Consider the following 20,329-nt stretch of genomic DNA (forward strand, 5'->3'; position numbering starts at 1 on the left):
CAGAAAGTCAAGTGCTGCTGACTCATTGTAACAACCCAGATACATCATGATTGCTACACTCATTGTACATAAAAGCATCTCAGAATTCACAGCAGGTAACGGAACACATTTGTTTTAAAGCAAAGTCGGTCTGACTAGAGGAAAATAGAAACAATAGCCATCGATGCAGAGTTCACTTCAATACACACGTGACATTATAAAGTTAGGTGGACAAGTTTTAGTTTCTATATAAAAGAACATTCTGTGACTTTGCTCTTTAAATCAATAAAAAAAAACAAGTAAATGTGTGTAAACCTGGCTTACCGTTTATACGTGAACGTGGGAGGCCGTCGGAAATCATGGGGCTGCCCTGCATCTTTGTATGGAGCATAGTCGGACACACACAAGATATTTAGGGGTGTTATTTATATATGACACTTAAAATGTTAACATTTTTTTTTATCTATCACCGGAACAATAATGTGAGCTGGACTACTATATATACATCAAATATAGGGGATGCTACTCCCAGTAATGTTCCTGAACGTCTTTGAAGCTCATCGGAGGCTTCCATATTTCAGAATCTTTAAAGTGAATTTCCACCTTTTAAGACTGTAATTTTTAGGTCCAACATGTTGTCCTGATTAATTTTATAATATACTTTATAAGGGGATAGCTCTTTTTTTTCTGCTACACAGCACCAAATCTGATAAAATTTTGGTGGTCTTCAGCCACCACTAGGTGGAGCTCAACAGACATACAGCTCATTGAAATCAATATTAATGAGACTCTGTCACCACATTATAAGTGCCCTATCTTCTACATAATGTGATCGGTGCTGTAATGTAGATAACAGCAGTGTTTTTTTATTTAGAAAAACAATCAATTTTGACAGAGTTATGACCTATTTTAGCTTTATGCAAATGACTTTCTTAATGCCCAACTGGGCGTGTTTTACTTTTTGACCAAGTAGGCGTTGTGGGGAGAAGTGTATGACGCTGACCAATCAGCGTCATACCACTTCTCTCCATTCACTTACTCAGCACATAGTGATCTTTCTAGATCATGATGTGCAGTCACATACTCAGACATTAATGTTACTGAAGTGTCCTGAGAGTGAATAGACATCGCTTCCAGCCAGGACGCAATGTCTATTAACAATCCCAACACTTCGGTAACATTTGTGTGGAGCACAGCACAGCAAGGATGATCTCGCGATATCACGCTGTAAACTGTCATCTACATTACAGCGACGATCACATTATGTAGGAGATAGGGCACTTATAATGTGGTGACAGAGCCTCTTTAAATCCATCTTTAGTAAGATCCTAAACTATACATAGTGGTGGCTAACTCCATATGAACATACCCTTAAAGGGGTTGCTGGTGGAAATAGCAAGTTTTTTGTTTGAAGGTTAGATGAGCTCCTATAATGCAGGGGGCAATTAGATTTTCTACATCAGATGATTGTACAGTGTCTGGTGTAAAGATGACTCAATTCCAGAATGCAAATCACAAGAGAAAGCTCTACGTAGACACAAATAGTTGTTATGAAAAACACTAAAAAGTACCCGTATGTATCTGAATGGTCACCAGATGATGCCACCATAGCTCAGAAGTAATTATTTTTCATTTTCATCATGTTGCCCAGCTCTGTGCAGCACTGTTGTTTTACTTTTCTAGTGCTCTCTCTGAGCAAGATTACCATGCAAAGGGCTACAGTTCCCTTGATTCCGCTGACATACATTGGCTTTATTTACAGCTACATGCATGCCCCTCTATTACTAGACGTAAAGTAATCCTGGAATTACTTAGGCCCCATGCACACGACCGTAAAAACGAACTCATTCACTTTAATTGAACGCGGACACCTTTCCGTAGCGCTACGGAAGGGTGTCCGTGCCGTGGAAATGTTCCGAAAATTATGGAACATGTCCTTTCTTTTGCATTTTGCGGGCCGTGCTCCCATACTTTGTATGGGAGCACAGCCTGAAAATGCGGCTGTCAGTCGGCGGCCGGCCGTGCACTCAATCGCAGGCCGAGATTGCGGGCACGGTCGTGTGCATGGGGCCTTACTGTCTGCTAATGAGACACTGTTCTGCTGCTAGACTCTGCACTATCTGCTGCCCAGCATGTAAAACACGATCCCTCCAGAGACAGCAGGAAGGAGTAGAGCAGGGAGCAGCGGACATACAGATGTAGCCGTCTTTACCTTGACTTTTAACGCATTAAATAAAACAGATGCTAGATCCCTTATCATGACTTTTCAATGGCTTTGTTGTGTGATAACACGCTACAGCAAGTAGTCGAGTTAAAGATGGCTACATCTGTAAGAGGCATGTGATATGTGACATGCCGTACGTCAGAGAGTGGGAGATAAACACGTTTAGTGTACACTGAACGTCACACGATAAACACCAGGAGCATGGTCATATGACACTGGCTTACAGAGGCATTGCATAATCTTACTGCAGATCAGAAAACCCCTTTAAATATAGATAAATCTCGGATTAGGCATTTTAACTTAACAATTATTATTCCACTTCCTCACTTAGTGGAATGCAAATGATTAAAACCCAAATAATAATGGACCTTTTATTACTCATAGATAGGTCAATGCCAGGCAGCTGCTGCAAAGGACTATACAATACTGGAATACATAATTAGGGCACAATCGCACACAATGCAAATATATTTTTGATAATTTATATATACCATAAGTCTCAACGAATCACTTAAATGGTCACTTATGATCAATACATTGATTTATGGACTTTGAAAGTAGTATTTACCAATTTTGCAATTCTTCATTGTTTTATTTTTTTTAACCAATTGATTCAAATGTTTGGGATTTTTTTTTTTTGTAACCTACTACAATATGTAATAATAATTAAAGATTTTGAGAAAAAAAAAAGTCAGAGGTAAATCCCTTGTGGACCCTTTTGAACTTGTTTAATCCAGTTAATCATTCAGTGATAAAATATTTAGCATTTTGTTAAAGATAAAGCAGTCTAGTAAAGACCCTGATACTTTGTGGGTAAGAAAGTAAAGACTACTATACATAGTAAAGAACATTTTTTATAAGAAGCAAGAGCGCACCAATCTCGGGGCCACATATAGCATGAAACTGGCACACTCATGCCTAAAAACACAATCTAACTGTCAATCTGTCTTCCAAAGACATGTGTATGATTGTCACCAAACTTTGGGTTTTATTTTTATTTCATTTCCATGTTGTGACAGTAAAAAAAAATGTGTGTCATTTTTATTTTGCAAAGCAGAAAATGTAAATTACTGCACTAAATATTTCCACCACTAGGTGGTACAATAGAGTATGGCAATACATGTGCCTGAATGAAAGTGTTTGTTCTCCACTTTGCCTATAGTCATGTTGCTTGTTGATAGCACTCCCTGTGGTTAGGGGTGGTATTGCAAGCATAACCTATCCAAAAACTCCATAGAGAAACATTATCATTGCCTGAATGGCTATTATGATATGTAATTGATACAAAGTAACATAAATATGGCAATCGGATGCTTTATAAGTCTGCTTATATCAATATTTCTAAGAATATTAAATGCCAAATGACAGGCCCTCTAATGTGATTCATCCTTTTTCCAAATTATATGTTCAAAACCCACCTTTCTACCTTTGATATAAACTGATATTTTACAGAATAAGACTATTTATCCAATAGTCCATTTATGCATTGATGTGAATGACAGATAAACTTACCAGAGCTCTAGTGGTTCATGTAAGATCTTATAATGAAAACCTATAAAGTATCTGAAAGTGGCATAATAAACTACTGTGAATAAACACGTTTTGCTTAATATTAGCCAAAACATAAGCAATTAATGGACAAACAATGCAAGACATAGACCCAAATGCTGTGAAGCAGCCATCATTGGCACATTCTCGACCCCAGCCTTCAGTAGGTTAGGACCTCATGGTCTCTGTGTCCTTCATCTCATAAAGTAAATAAATAATAAGTGAGATACATTGGTCTTGACGTCCGAGCCTTGGTAGAGGTGTCAATGCTGCATGAGATTCTTCAGGGTGGGGAACCAATGTCTACATTAAGAGCTTTCAGGTGGTCAACTATTAAAAATATAAAGTCATTTGTAAAAGGGCTCATTGGGGAAGACATATATGTATAGGGCTAATGTAACTTCAGTGTTAGCTCGCTACAATGTGGCATCTTCCAGTAAGCACAATTCCACCTCTCTGTGACTCATGCAGCCGGCAATGGTTGGGTCTTGTTGGTGGATTCTATTGACCCGTGCAGAGCTCCTGCTTGTTTAGATTGATGGCTTCAGGTGGATAGCAGAACTGTTTGGTCGAGCAGCAAGAATATAAAGGATGTTCTCCCTCAGAAAGGTTTCCCAGTTCACCTGTCTGTGAGAGACATTTCAATTAATGCAAGGCAAATACACTATTATAGAAAAAAAATGGGGTTGCTTTTTTCCCAAAAACAGCTTTATAATTGTCAATAGGCTGCCTGGTATTCAAGTAAATGGAGTGGAGCTGCAATACTAGCCCAGTCCATAGACAAAAGTGGTGCTGTTTCTTTAAAAATAAATAAATAAATACACAGATCCTTTAAGTAGGTTAGGACCTCTCCCTATTAGCTGTTAATAATAGCTTTGTCAATGATGGCTTTTGGGTGATAAGGACCACCACCCTATGAAAACCAATAGAGGCTCATTGATCTCATTGGACGATGTGTGAATACTTATACATCAGTAATACAGCGGTATTACTGATAATAGCAGCTGACCATAAAGGCTCCAAGCAGTGGTTTACCCACCATAGAGGCACTGCTATGGGACCAGTCAAGGAAGGACCAGGGTGCCAACTTCTTTATGGTTTTGTTTTTTTCTCGACGGAAACGTCACGGAGTGACATATATCTTTAGTATACTTATGAGAAAATATAAGCAGTATTTACTGTGAAAATATGATATGCAGAATAACCCGCACAAACGCCTCCAGTTTTAAAGTCATTTTATGGGAGCTGGCCAAATTTCCCCTATATTTATGAACTGTTTGAATTTACAGATAGTTAGCAACCCCTGAGATGAGGCCTTTCATAGAGTCTGCCTGTAGCCAACACTAGGGGGAGCTCAGTGCATACAGATTTATACAGCTCAGTAGCGTTCAATACTATCTATAAATCCCTTTTCAGTGAGCTCCCCCTAGTGGTGGCTGAAGGCAGACAGAATGATATAATTTCTTGTCAGAAAAGCAGAAGTCCTTACAGATATACCACAAAATGAATCATCACAGAATTTTGGACTTAAAACAGAATGTAGCACATTAACTTTAACAAAGGTGTAGTAAATTGTAGTCTCAGTGAGGTCCAGTCTGAACTTTGCTCTGGGGCCCTACGATACTCTTGGTTCCCAGACGAGGGACTTATCCAGAAAGAGTACTGACAACCTGACAATCCGTTTGACATATACATCGGAAAATGCTCCTAATGATTACCTTCGACTTATGCTATTGTATGCCGTACAGTTGCCTAACGTGCCCATAAGTCACCATTGTAAAATAAAAAACAGTTTAACGCGCAGTATATGTTGTTTTTTTTAGCTGCTCAACTGTATAGAAAACCGTAAATGACTGCCCTTTCCTATACAGGGAAAAAAAGAAGGTAAGAGTGTCCTTTGGCATCCGTCAGGTCCAAAATGGCCCATGTACATGTTCACCGTATGCGCTAGGGCCATTTTCTATTGCGTAGGCCGAATATACAGTGTAAACATAGTGTGCACATAGTCTTATTTCTTTTTCTTTCAAAGTTTTGATAAAGCCTTTCAGAAAATAATCATTTTAGTATTTTATGGCTTTATCTTGGCTGCCAAATCTGGCAATGTTCTCAATTCAAGATATAATTTCCGTCAGGCGGATATTTATTAGATGTATAATTTAGGCGTAGTAGGTCTTTAAACATTTTAACACACGGTAATAAATTATGGCTGAGTTATACAATGCAAACAGACATAGTAATTACAGTCAGAAGTAACAAAAACGGTAAAATTAGATGTTAAATGCTATTTAATGATACTGGATCGCTGAAATAATGAATGGGAATAAAGCGGGAATTTGTTCTGTGATTTATGGGCTCAGAAAAAAGTTATTTGCAAATAGTTCTATAAGGATGACTGGAACTCGCTAATTCAGAAATACACAGTAGAGCCTATTGCGGTACAATTATTAAAGAAAATAATGAATGGACAGAAAATATTAGGATACAGTAGGCTATAAAATTGTCCCGGCAGCGAAAGGCTTAAACTAAAATAGGGGACTTCACAAAGCGATTCTTTTGAAAGGGAGGCCTCTCACTATTGACTATGGCATCTAAGGGGTTAAACGGCCAGGATCAGATTTTTTCATTAGAGTGGGAACACGGCTGTCAAGCCTGCCAGGCTCCCGCAGTGCCTGTTCTTCTTACTGTCCATCTCACAGACACCATATCCAGGGGTAAGATATCAAGACCCTTCTGATTTGCATGTTTATATACATATACAGTATTATGTTGTTTATACAATGGAGTTTAATTTGGTTACTGACTGACTTATATGTGTCTGTTTATGAGATATGTATATTTAGTAACACATTCAGCTTTATTATTAACCAGTGGTTCCTCATACAATACCATATGTATTCCTGTTGCAGCGCAACCACATGGTAATACTTTATATTTTAGCTATACATTTGATTGTTATTAGTATATCAGACATACAGATGTAGCAATCTTTACCTTGACTTTTAACGCATTAAATACACAGTGGAAAGATCCTTTATCTTGGGGTTTTCAATGACTTTTCAATGGCTTTTGTTGTGTGATATCACGCTGCCGCAAGTTATCACAGTCAAGATAAAGATGGCTACATCTGTAGGATGTTGGTGTATTACATTATTGCTGTGTTACTCATTGTAACATACAGTATATCTTGTGTACTGTTTGGATCGACAATAAGGAGGCGTTGTCTGTTGTTTGCAGTGTTCGGGCTTTCATATTAGCCCGTTTTTCTCATTTCTATCTGATTGTATTGTATAATATTGTATATTGTATAATAAACTTGTTTGAATTGTTTGTATATTCATATGAGTGTAAAGCCTTGTTTTCATTTTTTGGTTGGTCTAGTTTTTGAGCTGTCATTATATTGAGGATAAATTTTTTGGTTCTATATAGCCACATGTTAGGCATGGCAACCCATCAAAATCGCAATGCAGGGTGCCGATGGGCTGACAGAGGGAGTTAAATAATGTAGATGCCTTGGTCAATAACGAATAGCTAAAGGAGTTAAACGACAAGGATCAGAGTATTCTCCAATCCCACCCGTTAAAGCAGAAACCGAACTATCAATCAATGCCTGGCTCCCGCAGTGATCGTACAGGCAAACTATCTGTGTCTGTGCGATCACAGTGACGTACATGTACGTCATTTTTGCCTTAAAGAGGCTCTGTCACCAGATTTTGCAACCCCTATCTGCTATTGCAGCAGATCGGCGCTGCAATGTAGATTACAGTAACGTTTTTATTTTTAAAAAACGAGCATTTTTGGCCAAGTTATGACCATTTTTGTAGTTATGCAAATGAGGCTTGCAAAAGTACAACTGGGCGTGTTTAAAAGTAAAAGTCCAACTGGGCATGTATTATGTGTGTTACATCTGGGCGTTTTTACTACTTTTACAAGCTGGACGTTCTGACGAGAAGTATCATCCACTTCTCTTCAGAACGCCCAGCTTCTGGCAGTGCAGACACAGCGTGTTCTCGAGAGATCACGCTGTGACGTCACTCACTTCCTGCCCCAGGTCCTGCATCGTGTCGGCCACATCGGCACCAGAGGCTACAGTTGCCTGCAAACGCTGATGCTGCTGCAGAATCAACTGTAGCCTCTGGTGCCGATGTGTCCTCGCTCGTCCGACACGATGCAGGACCTGGGGCAGGAAGTGAGTGACGTCACAGCGTGATCTCTCGAGAACACGCTGTGTGTCTGCACTGCCAGAAGCTGGGTGTTCTGAAGAGAAGTGGATGATACTTCTCGTCAGAACGCCCAGCTAGTAAAAGTAGTAAAAACGCCCCGATGTACGCACATAATACACGCCCAGTTGGACTTTTACTGTAAACACGCCCACTTGGACTTTTGCAAGCCTCATTTGCATAAATACAAAAATGGTCATAACTTGGCCAAAAATGCTCGTTTTTTAAAAATAAAAACGTTACTGTAATCTACATTGCAGTGCCTATCTGCTGCAATAGCAGATAGGGGTTGCAAAATCTGGTGACAGAGCCTCTTTAAGTAAATTCAATCAATGACAAACATGTACGTAATTTTACTGTATGGCGTGAAAAGGCTATACATAGCTGTATTGGTAGGGAAATTGTGCTGGGATTCAAGACTTAGACCCTTTTACTTGAATGGGGATGAGTTGCAATCCCGCAAACACGATTTTTTTTCTTCTAATTCCGGACAACCCCTTTAACACGATGTGTAATTGGAATTGTTCTCTCAAAGTCTAACAAAAACATTTCTGTAATTACTACTCAGCTTTGAAGTTTTTTGACAATATTTGTTCATTGTTGGTGCGGCAACTCAGAGGTGTTTAGTCAGTAGTAAAAGCTGCTTCACCTGCATGCAGTGCGCCAACAGTTAGAAGGACACGCTTACCTGTTCTCATCTGGATCTGTAGTCATTGGCACCTTTTCTTGGCTTTTTCCACTTGAGCTGCTGGCTGGGCTGCTCTCAGACATGGGTCCAACATGACTTATACTGGAATAATATGTGAGAACACAACATATTGAAGATTATAGATCACTACATCTGTACATAAAGAAATTCCAGCCTTTTCTCCCAAAACCTCATTCATACACAGAATATCATTGATGCAAGCTATGCATTACAGAGTGGAGACTGGATGTCCATTTAAACCGTCTGTTAGGCATATTAACCAATCGATTGCCTGACTGTAACTTTTTAGAAAGAGGACCTTTTATATGTAACTATAAAAAGTACCCGACACTGCCCGGGTATAACGTGTCGGTCTATCTGTTTGTGTGTTTATTGGATTTGTTCCATGGGTGTCCAGAAGTCTAATCCATGTCCTCATATTTTCTTGGTTTACGGGGAAATTGCTAGTCGCCCTATATACCCCGGCAGTTACACACTGTTTATTTCAATTTTAACTTCCTAAATATCTAACAGCTAAACTGGTAAGAAATGGAGTCATAAGACTGTGACAGAGCCTGTTGATTAACAACATTGACAGTTTTATTACGAGTTGGCCATAGACTAAGGTTGGATCATAATTGAAAACAGCATCAAGCATGAAAGTCCACTCATTAGCACGCTGAACATGATGCGCTCTATCAGCTTTCTGACTGGTCTGGGTTCGGGCAGGAGTTTCTGTGCTTCTGAGAGCCACCTGCCTGATCAGTTGCTGAGAAAGCGAGAGTTTGCTGAGGAGTTTCAGCAGCTCGAGCAGCAGTATGATGCATTTGATCAGCTTGCAATTGGGAAAGAGGAGTCTCTGCAGCTATCAATGCAGTTTTCCCCCTGGCCATCAGTAATCTGATTGGTTGCTATGGGTAACCGCTCCCCTGTACCTTCACAGCTAGGATTACCTTGTAAAAGTGCACTACCTGCTACTGCCAAATAAAAACATCTTTACTATAAAAGCGAATGTCTGTATCCACCTTTATAGTATAGGATCATGATAATCGCTGATAATAGAGAACAACAGCAAGGCCGGGACCTTTACAAAAACTTTCCTGAACCCCCCGATGTACCTATGTGCCAAATTTGGGGTCAAATAGTTCAGGTGTTTGGATACCCATAGAGGACGACAAACAGATATTCGCTATAATGGCTGATAACAGAGAACAACGGCAAGGTTGGGACATTTACGAAAGCCTTTCCAGACATCCGATGTACTTATGTGCCAAATTTGGGGTCAAATGGTTCAGGCGTTTGGATGCTTATAGAGGACAGACAAACAGACATTGACTTTTATAATATAGAATAGCCGAGTTCCCCGGCTTCACACTGATCTGTTTATTGTTTGCGTGTGTGGTTGAAAACTTAATTTCCTACTGATATGAAGCCAACATATCCAATAAAGTCCAAGTGCAGGTTCCTTTTTGGAGGCATGACTGGTATGAAAGGGGTTAAATTTATGAGAATGCTGAAATCCACGGGCTTAATTCTGTTGAGAGATTTCAGCAGCTCGGTCAGCATCCATGCGATTTGCCACAGGAGTCTTTTGTCTAAGTACAGGGTCCTTTTTGGAGGCATGACTGGTATGAAAGGGTTTCAATTCATGAGAATGCTCAAAACCAGTATAGATACAGTTCGTTTACGGCGACTCAAACATTGAGTAAAAAAAAATGACTTGGTTGTTATGGAAACCTGGTCTAAAACTGTGTGTATGTGAGTGGGGCTAAGAATGAAGGACCTGCGAGCTTCTAGTGGCTAATACAGGTTATCTGATGTGATATGGAGGAAGGTCATTGACGTAGAAGCCAGTGGTGTCATATTTGCTTTTGTGAATATGTCGAGAACGGTAGGTCCTAGAGAGTTGAAACCCGGTCCTAAACCTTTGGCAGTGCATGATTTACTTATGTGCCAAATTTGGTGCAGCTGGGTCCAACATTTGGCCGTGCATAAAGAACAGACGTCAGACTATGGAGTTAGGGATAATCAGCACCAATGTTATTTTATTTATGACATACTAGAAGACCAATTAAGGTAAAAAACAAAATTTTTCTATGTCAAATAACACATAGTTTACCAATTTACATGTGAATCATTTTATCAATGAGTTTTTCTCTGACACACACTCTCACGTTCACTATTTTTCCACTATTAATGTCCCCATTCCATTGCCATTTATATTCCATACCCCTTTAAGATTAGTAGCTGCAGTCAATGCATTTATAACAGGTCTAGCCACAGGGCTTCCATAACAGAGCCAACAACAGAGCCCCCATTTGATGCCAGCCACAAAGTCCCCATATAATCCACAGTGCTTTCATAACACTACAGAGCCACATAGCTTGCAACTGAGTCCTTATCGTTAGCCACATTGCCAGCTAGGGTTTCCCCAGCCACAGAGACCCCATTGTTAGCCAAGAAGCACCCACACACTGCCTGCCACAATGCCCCCACAACCAGAAACATAACTCTCCAGACTCTTGCACTGCCCTTCACCTCCACTAGGAGACACTTGTGCTGGAATTCATGTTTTTATTTTTTAGAAGAACTTTCAACTCGGATAAAGCCAGGTGGGATGGAGTGCCACTCTAAAGGCTTTAGCTCTTGGCTTTGAAACAAAACCGGGATCACGGCACTAGTTGTGATCCAACCTGAGTTAGAGCAGGTTGAAGTGGAAGCTGTATAAACTATTTTTGCAGCTCTCACTTCAGCCTGTGTGAAGAGCAGAGGGAAGCAGTGGGGGACATTTTGGCAGTATGAAGGGAGAGGAAGGGGAATTGTGATCCTTCTCCTGTACCAGTATGGATTCAGAGGACGGGGAGAGCTAACGTAGACTTGTATTCAAGATATCTCATTATCAATCAGAGAACATACTTGCTCTCTGATGATCACATATGGGGGCTGTTTTACTTATTAGATGCCACGGCCAATGCAGACAGCAGCACCTATATAGTTTTACATAATTTTTTTTTTTTAAAAACCTAGTTTTATTATCGGAAAAAATAGAATAGAATAAAAAAATAAACATAATTTCTGGTTGGTTATGTCACTAAGGGGTTAAAATGCATTTAAGAAACCGGAGTTATGGGCTAACTATATTTGCTTGAGACTTAAATTCAAAATCTACAATTAAAAAAAAAAAGAGACAATTTCAAAAGGGTTTTTCCAATTTTAATTCGACTGATAGGGAGTTAATAAGTATCCGGTATACGAATTTTATAATTAACATCCCGGCCTGTCTATTAATTCTTATATAAATGGTGAGGACAGGATAATCAAATAGAGAACACTGTGAATATTATGAGGACAGTAATGGCATCTCCACATCTTCATAATCCGATTTTCAGCCTCTTGCTTGAGAAAATATCATATTTTATTGTTGGATAAAGACATGAACTGGTAATTATCTTTTATTAACAAGACCATTAGGGACGTGATGTTCTGCATATTTATTAGCGGAATTAAAACCTAATATCCCATAATGCAGGATGTTTTATCATCTAGCAGAATGATCTAAAAAAAAATACAACACAAATCTCTAATAAAAAAATTCTATACTTTACTTCCAGGTTGTCCCAGTTGTCCCATTTTGCTGTATGCGGTATTGGTGCTCTTAGTGCATATGGATGTCATAAAGCGGGCTATTCATTTCAATGGGTGCTGTGTAATGCCATGGGGATTTTGTGCAGAGGCACATAGTAGTTATGGCTTGTCCTAAGCATGTGGTAAAATGGAGGCACAATATGGAGGCACACAGAGTGTCTATGGCCTTATTATTTGATCTATAATCTTACTCCAAGTATTCTTTATAAGATTGGATATTATGAAAAATTTACATGCTGTAGGTGCGGCTTGTCAAATGGGGACTTCATTCATCTGCTCTGGCGTTGCTCCAGGCTGCATAGATACTGGGCCTTAGTCATGAACTCTATCTTGGAAATTTCTACAACTAATTTGGAACCTAAACAAGAGATATGTATTCTGGGGAAATTTGGTATTTCCAATTTCTTCGTGAAAACGGCAATCTTTAGAATTTTATTTGCCTCAATTGACTAGGAATTGGAAGAACAGATCGATCCCTCCTCTACTGCCTGGAAAAATGCTATTTTTATTTGAAAAATTAACATATGTCCATAAACATGGGATAGACTAGTAGTGGGGTATTAACCCAGCAAGACTTTAAGGTATTTTTTTTCCTTTCATTCACTCGGTTGTGCTCACTTCTATTCCAGCTGCCTGGTCGCTGCTGCCAAATGGGTTATGGGTGGGTGTAGCGTCCATGGCCGCGAGCCGTCGGGTTTCCCGACGCCCGCAGCCATGGATCCGTGAGCGCTGGTCCCCATCTCCTTCCTAGGAGACGCCAGCGCTCACTTCCGCTCAGTTCGGCTGTGTCCCGTAGGGTGCGCGCGCACGCTCGTGCCCGGCCTTAAAGGGCCAGCCTGCGCACTTAGGAAATCGTCATCATCATCAACTGGCATGATTTCCTGGTCTATAAGAAGGCCCCAGGCCTTCTGATCCTTGCCTGAGCGTTGTTAGCTTTCCCAGTCTGTCTTGCAAATGGTCCCTTAGGGTTTCCCGTTCCAGTTGTTACCCGTGCCTTGTTCCTGTTCCTGTTTCCCGTGTCGAGCCTTTAGTATTGAGTCTGCCACGTCCGGAGGAATCCACCACGTCCTGTGTCATCTGCCATGTCCGGAGGAATCCGCCATGACCTGTGTCATCTGCCACGTCCGGAGGAATCCGCCACGTCTGGCGCAACCTGCGGCACCTGTGTCATCCGCCACGTTTGGTGTTACCTGCTGCACCCATCTCCATCAGTGCCAGAGCTGCGACCACTCTCCGGACTGTCCAGGTACCCTTGTGCGGGACATTGTATTGCTGGGGTTTCCTGTAGTTTGGCCAGCTGCCTCCCCGCTATGGAGGTATGGCCTAGTGGGTCCACTAACCCGCTTCGTGACAGTGGGTATGTTGGTTTGGGTAGATAATTTAGTTAGTTGTACTATGTATAGCATAGTTAAGTGGTTTTGTCTTTTTTTGGGGGGTGTTTCTGCATAAACTTTGATATGGCATTGTGCAAATGTATGAGTATGTTCTATATTTTTAAACTAAAAAAAAATCTGTAAGGCCTCATCTAGGTGGCAGTCACATAGATCCTGGTGCATGATGGGACTAAAAGGCCCCCTTGCCTCATAAGAAAGCACCAGTGTTATAAATGACACATTTTACATGGTAGGTGGGACCTTGTTACAGGTTTTGCATCGTGGCCCAGGAGCTTTACGGTATGTCACTGGGAATCTGAGAACCATCCTTTTGGCTTTGCCATGTCCTGAGCCCTAAGGCTCCTTCTGTAGCCCGCTGCTTACACCAACCATCTATTTTTATATTTGCTATCTTGCAAGAAGGCTGGACTAAGAATAAAATATAGCCCTGGCTGACAAGTGACAGCAGTCCACAAATGTATGCAGTGCGTATATACACTCACTATGTACAATCAAATATATGCACACTGACTACATATGAGTAGACATATATAATCTGTACACATACATATCAATAGCAAACGTACTACATATGTGCACACAGTCACTAAATACACATATACAAGCACTCACCACATAGAAGTACACACATTCAGAAGAATAGCAGACCGTCTCCCAGCTCATGGTCTCCGGACCCCACAACTATGCTGCTCTAGATACTATTGGTGCCACTGTGTCCAGGTCAAATTTTCCATTTCTGATATGCACTTCTTTAACCCCTTCCCGCTCCTGGACGTACTATTAGGTCATGGTAGCTGTATCGTTCACGCTCCATGACCTAATAGTACGTCTCGGGAGTAACGGCCGTTTCGGCCGTCCTCCCGAAACATACAGGAGCTGTGACAGCTGCTGTCTCGTACAGCAGCTGTCACAGCTCCTACAGCGGGGACCGATCGCTGTGTCCCCGCTGATTAACCCCTTAAAAGCCGCGTTCTATAGAGATCGTGGCTTTTTAGGGGTTAAGCTGCCATCGCCGGCCTGCTACACGATAGCGGTAGCCAAACAATGGCATCCGGCTATGCCATAGACGGAAGCCTAGTGGGTCCTGACAAAGTCAGGACCCACTATGCTTGCTGTCAGTGAGTAGCTGACAGCTCTAATACACTGCACTACGTATGTAGTGCAGTGTATTAGAATTGTGATCAGGGCCTCCTGCCCTCAAGTCCCCTAGTGGGACAAAGTAATAAAGTTAAAAAAAGTTAAAAAAAGATTTGTAAAAATAAGAAAATAAAAGTATTAAAAGTAAAAATCCCCCTTTTTACCTTATCAGTCATTTATTATTAATAAAAATATATAAACAAACAAAAAAAATATAGATAATTGGTATCGCCGCGTCCGTAACGGCCTGAACTACAAAATTATTTCATTATTTATCCCGCACGGTGAACGCCGTAAAAGAAAATAATAATAAACCGTACCACAATCGCAATTGTTTGGTCACTTCACCTCCCAAAAAACGGAATAAAAAGAGATCAAAAAGTCGCATGTACCTAAAAATGGTACTGATGGAAACTACAGTTCGTTACGCAAAAAATAAGTCCTCGCACGGCTTTATTGATTGAAAAATAAAAAAGTTCTGGTGCTTAGAATAAGGTAACACAAAAAGTGAATGATTTTTTACAAAACTTATTTTATTGTGCAAACGCCATAAAAAAAACTATAAACATAGGGTATCGCCATAATAGTATTGCCCCGCAGAATAAAGTGAATATGTCATTTATAGCGCACGGTGAACGCTGTAAAAAAAATAGAATAAAGAAACAAAAATTAGCAGTATGAAAAATAAAAATAAAGTTGGCTGCCCCCACAGACGTACAAACATATAAATAAATAGCTACCTTCGGGAACATATTAAAATAATTAGAAAAATTAGGCCCATAAAATAAAACATATCAAATAAAAATAAATAAATTATAACACCTTTCTTTTAAAGAGAACCTTTCACCTCCCCATACATGTACAGCTGAGTGCAGCATGTAATGGGGAGGGCTGCACAAACTCTGAGGCACTTTACATTTTTTTTTCCTACCCTCTTTCCTTACTTAGATATCGGTGCCGTAATGTTTGGCGCCGATATTTAAATAACCCCATGAACTGCCAATGGGGCGGTAATTGGCAAGGGGGCGTGTAACATCGCTGTGACACTGTCCAATCAGCTACGGACAATGTCAACAGCAAGAGCTGGAGAGAGGAGAGCATATGCGCGTGCACACGCTCTCACTCTTCAGCTCTCGGCAGGCAAGTACAAGACTGTGATCTCAGGTGAGAGATCAGTCTTGTCATCCTTGTCTGCTGAGAGCTAAAGAGTGAGAGCGTGCGTGCGCACACAGCTCCGATGCCATGAAACAGAAGAAGAAGAATTCACACTCTTCTTCTGTTCCTTAGTGGTGGCGGAGCTGCGTGTGCACGCGCTCTCTCTCCAGCTCTTGCTGTAACGCTGACCGTAGCTGATTGGACAGTGTCACAGCGATATTACACGCCCCCTTGCCAATTACCTCCCCATTGACAGTTCAGGGGGTTATTTAAATATCGGGCGCCAAATATAACAGCACCGATATCTAAATAATGAAGGAGGCTAGGAAAAAAATGTAAAGTGCCCCAGAGTTTGTGCAGCCCTCCCCATTACATGCTGCACTCAGCTGTACATGTATGGGGAGGTGAAAGGTTCTCTTTAAAAGAAAGGTGTTATAATTTATTTATTTTTATTTGATATGTTTTATTTTATGGGCCTAATTTTTCTAATTATTTTAATATGTTCCCGAAGGTAGCTATTTATTCATATGTCTGTGGGGGCAGTCAACTTTATTTTTATTTTTCATACTGCTAATTTTTGTTTTGTAGGTTCCGCTGGACCATTTGGACTACGTTGTAGATTCGTTGGACTACTTCGCTGATGTAAGCTTTTTTTCTTTTTTTTTTAATAAAATGGTTAAAGTGGATTGTGTGGAAGAGTTGTCATTTCAATAAAATAAATTTCTTTATGTCTCTGTTTTTTAATACTTCATTACCGCCTTAGTAATGGCTGCTGTCTGATTGAGAGCGTCCATTACTAAGAAGGGGCTTAGTGTTAGCCAGTAATAAGGCCATCACTAACCCCTATTATTACCCCGGTACGCACCGCCACCAGGAGTACAGGGAAGAGCTGGGTACGATCCAGCACCCGACCATCTTAAGTGAAGGGTACTTGGGTGGCCGCAGGCTGGTACTATCAGGCTAGGAAGGGACAAAAACCATGGCCCTTCCCACCCTGGTGATGCTAGGCTGCTGCTTTATTGTATCTGGCTGGCTATGAAAAATGGAGGGGATCTCACGTAATATTTTTTTCAATTTATTTTTAAAAAATGACGAGGGGTTTCCACAATTTTTCATAACCAGCCAGATACAATAAAGCAGCTGCAGCCTAGCATCCCCAGGGTGGGAAGGGCCACTTTTTTGGCCCTTCCCAGCCTGATAATACCAGCCTGCGGCCTAACCGTCATTTCAGATGGCCAGGTACTGAATCGTACTCGACTCTTCCCGGTATCCCTGGTGGCAGTGGGAACCGGGGTAATAATAGGGGTTAGTGATAGCCTTTTTACTGGCTAATGCTAAGCCCCAGCCTTAGTAATTGGACGCTGTCAATCAGACAGCTGCCATTACTAAGGCCATAATAAAGTATTAAAAAAAAACAGAAATAAGATTTTTTTTTTATTGAAATCAAAACTCCCCCATGCAACCCTCTTTCACAATTTTATTTTTTTTTAAAGTAGGTCATTGAAGTAGTCCAATGAATCTACGACGTAGTCCAAACGGTCCAGCGGAACCCACCAAAAAAAAGTTAGCAGTATAAAATTTAAAAAAAATAATAATTTGCCACAATAGAAACTCCTGCTCTGCCGTTTGCTCTTGTAGGCCACAGCCAGGCCTACAAGAGATCGGGAGCACGCTGATGACGTCAACTGCCCGGCACGATGATGTCACTGCATCATGCCGTCCACGCCGGGCCACTGAACTCGGTTAAAAATCATAAGTCAATTAGGTAATAAAAAGGGGGCATAGAAGATGTTAAACCATTTTCAGTGTTAATGCTGCGTTGCTGATATATGATACTAAAGTAATACAGTAAAAAGAGTTCTTTAAATCTTTTCTATACATTAAACAGCACTTTACAAATAAACAACAAATATTTTCCTATTTAATTTTTTTTTATATATTGCGTGTTTGATGTGTAAAGCCAGTAATGAGAAAACTTTGATAGATTGGGGGGGGGGGGGCGCCTTTTTATAGTTCGCCTCAGGCAGCAGAGGGGCTAGGTTCACCCCTGATTACTGCACTAGGGCCACATGTGGGATATTTCTCTAAACGGCAGAATCTGGGCAATACGTATTAAGTTGCGTTTCTCTGATAAATCCTTTTGTGTTATAAAAAAAAATGGTATAAAGAGGATTTTCTGACAAACACAAAATATGTAAATTTCACCTCTACTTTGCTCTAAATTTTTGTGAAACACCTAAAGGGTTCATAAACTTTCTAAATGCTGTTGTGAATACTTTGAGGGGTCTAGTTTCTAAAATGGGGTGTTTGATAGGGGTTTCTAATATATGGGCCCCTCAAAGCAACTTCAGAACTGAACTGTAACCTAAAAAAATAAATAAATTAGGCAATACTTCGCTTCTTACATTATACTGATAATGAGCCGTGCCCACCCCGAGATGACCCCAGTTTTGACCGTTTGTATAAACGGAGACCCCTATTAGGCCGTTTCAGTGCCCAGTTTTCCCAAGCATACACCCCCGAGAAGTGTATTTCTATTGATGAGTCCCTGGTACATTTTAAAGGGAGGGTTCAATTCCGCGAGTACCTGCCGGGTAAGAGGGCAAGGTATGGCGCGAAGATGTATAAGCTGTGCGAGAGTGCATCAGGGTATACCTACAGATTTAGGATATATGAAGGAAAGGCCACCCCCAAACCAGACTGCATCCTGGACTACAATAGGTACATGGGAGGGGTGGACTTGTCAGATCAAGTCCTGAAGCCCTACAGCGCCATGCGGGGTGGTATAAGAAGCTGGCCGGGCACATCATACAGATGGCATTGTACAATGCGTACGTGCTACATCGATGTGCAGGCCAGAGGGGAACTTTCCTGGAATTTCAAGAGGTGATTATCAAGAACCTAATCTTTAGGGACCAAGAAGGGGGGGCATCCAGTACTTCTGGAAGCGAGGCCACACGCATCGTACCAGGGCGGCAAAACTTTCCAGGACAAGTTCCCCAAACTGACAAGAAGGGAAAAATTCAAAAGAGGTGCAAAGTCTGCTAGAAGAGGGCGATAAGGGATGACACAATATATCAATGTGACACGTGTCCCGAATAACCAGAGCTCTGTATGAAAGAGTGTTTTAAAATTTATCATACATCCCTTGGTTTATAATTTACCCCAATTTTACTTACCCTGATGCACTCCGCACAGCTTATCCCCCCTCGTCTTTCCCCTCTGGGCCCTGCTGTGTGCCCAGGTAGCTGACAACAGCCACATGTAGGGTATTGCCATACCCGGGAGAACCCACATTACAGTTTATGGGGTGTAGGTCTCCGGTCAAAATGCTCACTACACCTCTAGATGAATGCCTTAAGGGTGTAGTTTTTAAAACGGGGTCACTTCTTGCGGGTTTCAACTGTACTGGTACCTCAGGGGCTTCTGCATACATGACTTCGCACTAGAAAATCCCCAGTAGGCCAAATGGTGGTCCTTTCCTTCTGAGCCCTCCCATGGGCTCAAACGGCAGTTTATCACCACAAATAGGGTATTGCGGCACTCAAAACAAATTGTGCAACAGAATGGAGTATTTTATTTCTTGTGAAAATAAGAAATTTTCAGCCAAAACTACATATTATTTGTAAAAAATAATTTTGTTTTAATTCCCAGCCCAATTCAAATACGTTCTGTGAAAAAACTATTGGGTCAAAATGGTCACAACACCCATAAATGAATTCCTTGAGGGGTGTAGTTTCCAAAATGGGGTCACTTCTGGTGGGTTTACATTGCTTTGATACCTCTGGGGCTCTGCAAATGCGACATGGCACCCGAAAACCAATCCAGCAAAATCTGCACTCCAAAGAACACACAGCGCTCCTTTCCTTCTGAGGCCTCCCATGGGCCCAAACGGCAGTTTATCGCCACAAATGGGGTATTGCTGCACTCAGGAGAAATTGGGCAACAAAATGGGGTATTTTGTTCCCTGTGAAAATAACAAATTTTAATAAAAAATTACATCTTATTGGAAAAAAATGAATTTTTTTTCATTTCACAGCCCAATTCAAATAGGTGCTGTGAAAAAACTGTGAGGTCAAAATTGTAACAACAACCATATTTGAATTCCTTGAGGGGTGTAGTTTCAAAAATGGGGTCACTTCTGGTGGGTTTCCATTGCTTTGATACCTCTGAGGCTCTGCAAATGCGACATGGCACCCGAAAACCAATCCAGCAAAATCTGGACTCCAACAAACACATAGCGCTCCTTTCCTTCTGAGCCCTCCCATGGGCCCAAACGGCAGTTTATCACCACAAATGGGGTATTGCCGCACTAAGGACAAATTGGGCAACAAAATGGGGT

At 41.0% G+C, this 20,329-nt stretch overlaps 1 protein-coding gene across 1 annotated transcript in view; it reads right to left on the reverse strand.

Moving 5' to 3' along the window:
- Nucleotides 1-2,560: 2,560 nt before the first annotated feature.
- PHF24 (PHD finger protein 24) overlaps nt 2,561-20,329 on the reverse strand; it is a 140,574-nt gene continuing 122,805 nt past the window's right edge. The window contains exons 7-8 of the mRNA XM_075839795.1: nt 8,657-8,758; nt 2,561-4,378 (exon numbers count right to left, since the gene is read on the reverse strand). Coding sequence (XP_075695910.1) covers nt 4,282-4,378; nt 8,657-8,758 — 199 coding nt within the window. The 3' untranslated portion in view covers nt 2,561-4,281. The remainder of the gene's footprint in view (nt 4,379-8,656; nt 8,759-20,329) is intronic.

This window comes from Rhinoderma darwinii, chromosome 1 (genome assembly GCF_050947455.1).
Source record: "Rhinoderma darwinii isolate aRhiDar2 chromosome 1, aRhiDar2.hap1, whole genome shotgun sequence".
Classification (NCBI taxonomy): domain Eukaryota; kingdom Metazoa; phylum Chordata; class Amphibia; order Anura; family Rhinodermatidae; genus Rhinoderma; species Rhinoderma darwinii.